The sequence below is a fragment of the Tursiops truncatus genome, chromosome 15 (genome assembly GCF_011762595.2).
Source record: "Tursiops truncatus isolate mTurTru1 chromosome 15, mTurTru1.mat.Y, whole genome shotgun sequence".
Taxonomy (NCBI): domain Eukaryota; kingdom Metazoa; phylum Chordata; class Mammalia; order Artiodactyla; family Delphinidae; genus Tursiops; species Tursiops truncatus.
In genome coordinates, this window is record NC_047048.1 from 79,982,848 (window position 1) to 79,986,898 (window position 4,051).

General features: G+C 50.6%; 1 protein-coding gene across 1 annotated transcript; it reads left to right on the top strand.

The window, feature by feature from the left end:
• Nucleotides 1-2,592: 2,592 nt before the first annotated feature.
• Nucleotides 2,593-3,664, top strand: MC3R (melanocortin 3 receptor). Its single transcript, XM_004326869.4, has one exon. It carries the CDS (start codon nucleotides 2,702-2,704, stop codon nucleotides 3,662-3,664), a length of 963 nt encoding a protein of 320 aa, XP_004326917.3. The 5' UTR covers nucleotides 2,593-2,701.
• The last annotated feature ends 387 nt before the right edge of the window (nucleotides 3,665-4,051 follow it).

A 4,051-nucleotide genomic window follows, 5' to 3' on the forward strand; every position in this document is an offset into this window, starting at 1 on the left:
GAAGCAGAGAAAGATTCAGTGCTCAGCCCAGGCCAAGCAGAGAGCAGGGAAGAGACCTAGTAGTCTCAGCTTTACAAGTAAGATGAGTGCCCCTGAAACCACAGACCAGGACACTATAAACATATCTCTGGATGTGAGCCTGAGGGTGAAGAAAAGAAACCCCCAAAAGGATTAGGATTGTGTTTTCCCCAACCTGGAACATGCATGGCTTAGCATCCGAAACAAAGTCACTTTGTTGAAAATAAATAGAAGTATTTCTCATGCCCCCTCAGTTCACGGACTCGGATCCACATTCAGGTGTATTTCTTTATTTTAGTAGAAACTGAAAATGATGAGACTATCCCCAAACACTAGGAACGCATCAAAGTGTTCTTCCAACACTCTCTGCTGAATTTGATACCTTTTTCATTCTTGTCAATCTGAAGTCTCCTTTTGATTTGCATTTCCCTGACTCCCCAGAAGGCTGAGTATCTTTTCATAGGTTTATTATCCACTTGCATTTCCTCTTCAGTGAATTCCTGTTCCTATCTTTTGCCCTGTGTTCTAAGAGGTAAATCATCTTTTTCTTATTAATGTGAATGTATTCTTTGTATGGAAGAGACTAATCTGTGCCTGTGGCAAGTGTCTTCTTCCTGTTTGTCTTCTGACTTTATGTTGATTTTTTTCCACACTTAATCTCTGGTTACCCATCTTGCTAAGAAGACCTCTCCACCCCAACGTGTTATAAATATTCTAAATTTTCTTCTATTTCATATGCATATTTCTTCCAACTAATACACACACACAGTCACAGTCACACTCACATACATAGTTAGGTGATAGTTGGATGGTTAGAGCATCAATCCACCTGGAATTGATGTGTGGGTATGTGGCAGGTGAGGCAGCAAGGGGACTCAGTGTGTCCAGAGTTTACATTGTCCTCCTGTGCAGCATCACATCTGACGTGACCTAAGCATTAAAGTCAACTGCTAAATTCTGCCTTTTACATTTTCCAGCTCAAATGGCATCTCCATCCTCCCTGTTACTTAAGAAGGAAGCGGAGGTGTTCCCTGGGCTGTCCCTCTCCCACCATCCCATGTACCATCACACTCGAATCTCCAGGCCGCTACGTCCTAAATCTCTCTGTACACTCCTCCCATGGCCCCATGGTCACCTCCTTGCTTCAGGCCACCATCATCTCGCCCTGAATCTCTGCAGCCCTGGCCTCCCAGGCTCCGGGCTCATCCCCTCCCAATCCAGTCTCCACTGTGCAATGAGGACTCTTTCTAAAATGCAAACCCCATCTCATCTCTTCCACAGCCCCGGCAGCCTTCAGGATACAGTCCAAACTCCCTCATGTGGCTGTCCTTCAAGACCCAGGCATCTCTCGCCTTAAAAGAATAGTAATAATTGCAGCCTCGTTTCTCAAGTTGTGTCTCCCAGCTCCACACTCCGGCCAGAGAAAACCATTTAAAGTTCTTCAAAAACACCAAGCTTGCTTTTCCGTAGATCTCAACCTCGGCTATGTCCCCCCGTCACCCGTCAAAAGTTGAAAACACACTTGCCCAGGTCCTGCCCCTGGTGATTCTGATTCAGGAGGTCAAGTGCAATCCCCGTGCCCACATTCTACAGATGATTTCCCATGACCAGGGTGCAGAACCACTGCTTGTAGCCTCCAGGCTGTAGGTATGTTATTCCCTCTGCCCAGAATCCTCTTCTACCTCCTGGACCCCAGTCCCCACTCACCAGTGAGTATCGCCTCTAACTCCTTGACGTCAAAGCTTAGATACTCCTTCCTCCAGGAATTTCCTTTGACCATCCAGGTTAGGGGGCCGCCTCCAGGCTCCCCCAGCCCCCTGGCATTCCCCGATTCAAGCATTCATCACACTGTAATATCATTGCCTGATTTCTTGTCTCCCACCCCAGACTCTGAGTTTGGGGGAAACAGGGACAGCGTGTCTGTCTTACTCACCACTGAATTTCCCACACTGGGCAGAAGCCCGACACGTGGTAGGTGCTTAATAAATGTTTGCTACCCACCCCCACACACACACAAATGAATGAACAGATAAATGGATGAAAGGACGGCTGTGGTTATTTCCATGACAATAAACACTGCGCAGCCAAGCCAGCGAACAGATACGCAGCCTGGCCAGCAGAGGGCACCAGGCTGCCTTTTAATCTCTTTCCAAGCCCTGGAACCCGTCCTGCTGTCAGTCAGAGAGGCACCCGATGCTCAGTGGTCATTTCGCTGCGCTGAAGATTAAGTAGGAATTGTTTGCCTCCAGCCAACGTATAAAACCTGAGTGTTCACCCTTCACTGCTAACAACAGGTACCACAGCCTCTGTCTTGCTATGAAAACCGCCATAACTAGCAGCCAGTGGCTGGTTTTTATTCCCACGTGGGGATGTGAGAGGGGCTAAGAGGGAGAAAGAAGGAAGGAAGGTAAGAAGGGAGGGAGATACGACAGAGTATCTATAAAACTGTTTGTCCTGGAGAAGCAGAGGAAAGTTCTCTGTACGTCTCCAAGCTGACTTTCTCTCTCTCTCTCCCTCCCTTCATCCTTTTATTCTGCAGAAGAACAAAATCTAAGTCTAGACTGGACAAGCATCCGAAACAAGGATCTAGAGGGAGATTTCTTTCCTTTCCTGTACTCAGCAGCAGAAGCCGCAGCCTCCGGACCCTGCCGGAGCCCCGGCTCCGATCAGCCGTCTGTTGGCAATGAATGCTTCGAGCTGCCTGCTCTCTGCTCAACCAACGCTGCCTAATGGCTCAGAGCACCTTTCCTTCAGCAACCAGAGCGGCAAGAGCTTCTGCGAGCAGGTTTTCATCAAGCCTGAGGTCTTTCTGGCTCTGGGCATCATCAGCTTGATGGAGAACATCCTGGTCGTCCTGGCCGTGGTCAGGAACAGCAACCTGCACTCTCCCATGTACTTCTTCCTCTGCAGCCTGGCCATGGCCGACATGCTGGTGAGCGTGTCCAACGCCCTGGAGACCATCATGATCGCCATCGTCAACAGCGACTACCTGACCTTCGAGGACCAGTTCCTGCAGCACATGGACAACGTCTTCGACTCCATGATCTGCATCTCCCTGGTGGCCTCCATCTGCAACCTCCTGGCCATCGCCGTCGACAGGTACACCAGCATCTTCTACGCGCTCCGCTACCACAGCATCATGACCGTGAGGAAGGCTCTAGGCCTGATCGCGGCCATCTGGCTATGCTGTGGCGTCTGCGGCGTGGTGTTCATCGTCTACTCTGAGAGCAAGATGGTCATCGTGTGCCTCGTCACCATGTTCCTCGCCATGCTGCTCCTCATGGGCACCCTCTACGTGCACATGTTCCTCTTTGCCCGGCTGCACGTCAAGCGCATCGCGGCACTGCCACCCGCCGCTGGGGTGGCGCCGCAGCAGCACTCGTGCATGAGGGGGGCCGTCACCATCACCATCCTGCTGGGGGTGTTCATCTTCTGCTGGGCCCCCTTCTTTCTCCATCTCATCTTCATCATAACCTGCCCCACCAACCCCTACTGCGTCTGCTACACCGCCCACTTCAACACCTACCTGGTCCTCATAATGTGCAACTCCGTCATCGACCCCCTGATCTACGCCTTCCGCAGCCTGGAGCTGCGCAACACCTTCAAGGAGATTCTCTGCAGCTGCAACGGCATGAGCGTTGGATAGGATGCAGGACCATAGGAAGGGGTATCGGTCTGATCACTTTTGACCCTGCATCCAGCCAAAGTGTTCAAAAAGAAGGGGAAAAAATACTTAAAAGACTTGAAAATGTGTTAACAGTCATGGTCGTTTGTGTCTTTTTGTTGTTGTTGTTGTTCTGGGGGTTTGGGGGGCGTTTTTCTGGCCGCGCCACGTCTTAGTTGCGGCAGGCAGGATCCTTGTTGCAGCATGCCAACTCTTCATTGCGGCATGTGGGGTCTGGTTCCCTGACCAGGGATTGAACCTGGATCCCCTGCACGGGGAGCACAGAGTCTTAGCCACTGGACCATCAGGGGAGTCCCAGCGTGTCTTTTGTTTTTTAGCTTGCAGAAAGCCTTTTGAAAGGAGAAAATG

Bases quoted from the DNA above. Each gene is read 5' to 3' on its own strand.
- MC3R (XM_004326869.4), top strand. From the start codon at position 2,702: ATGAATGCTTCGAGCTGCCTGCTCTCTGCTCAACCAACGCTGCCTAAT.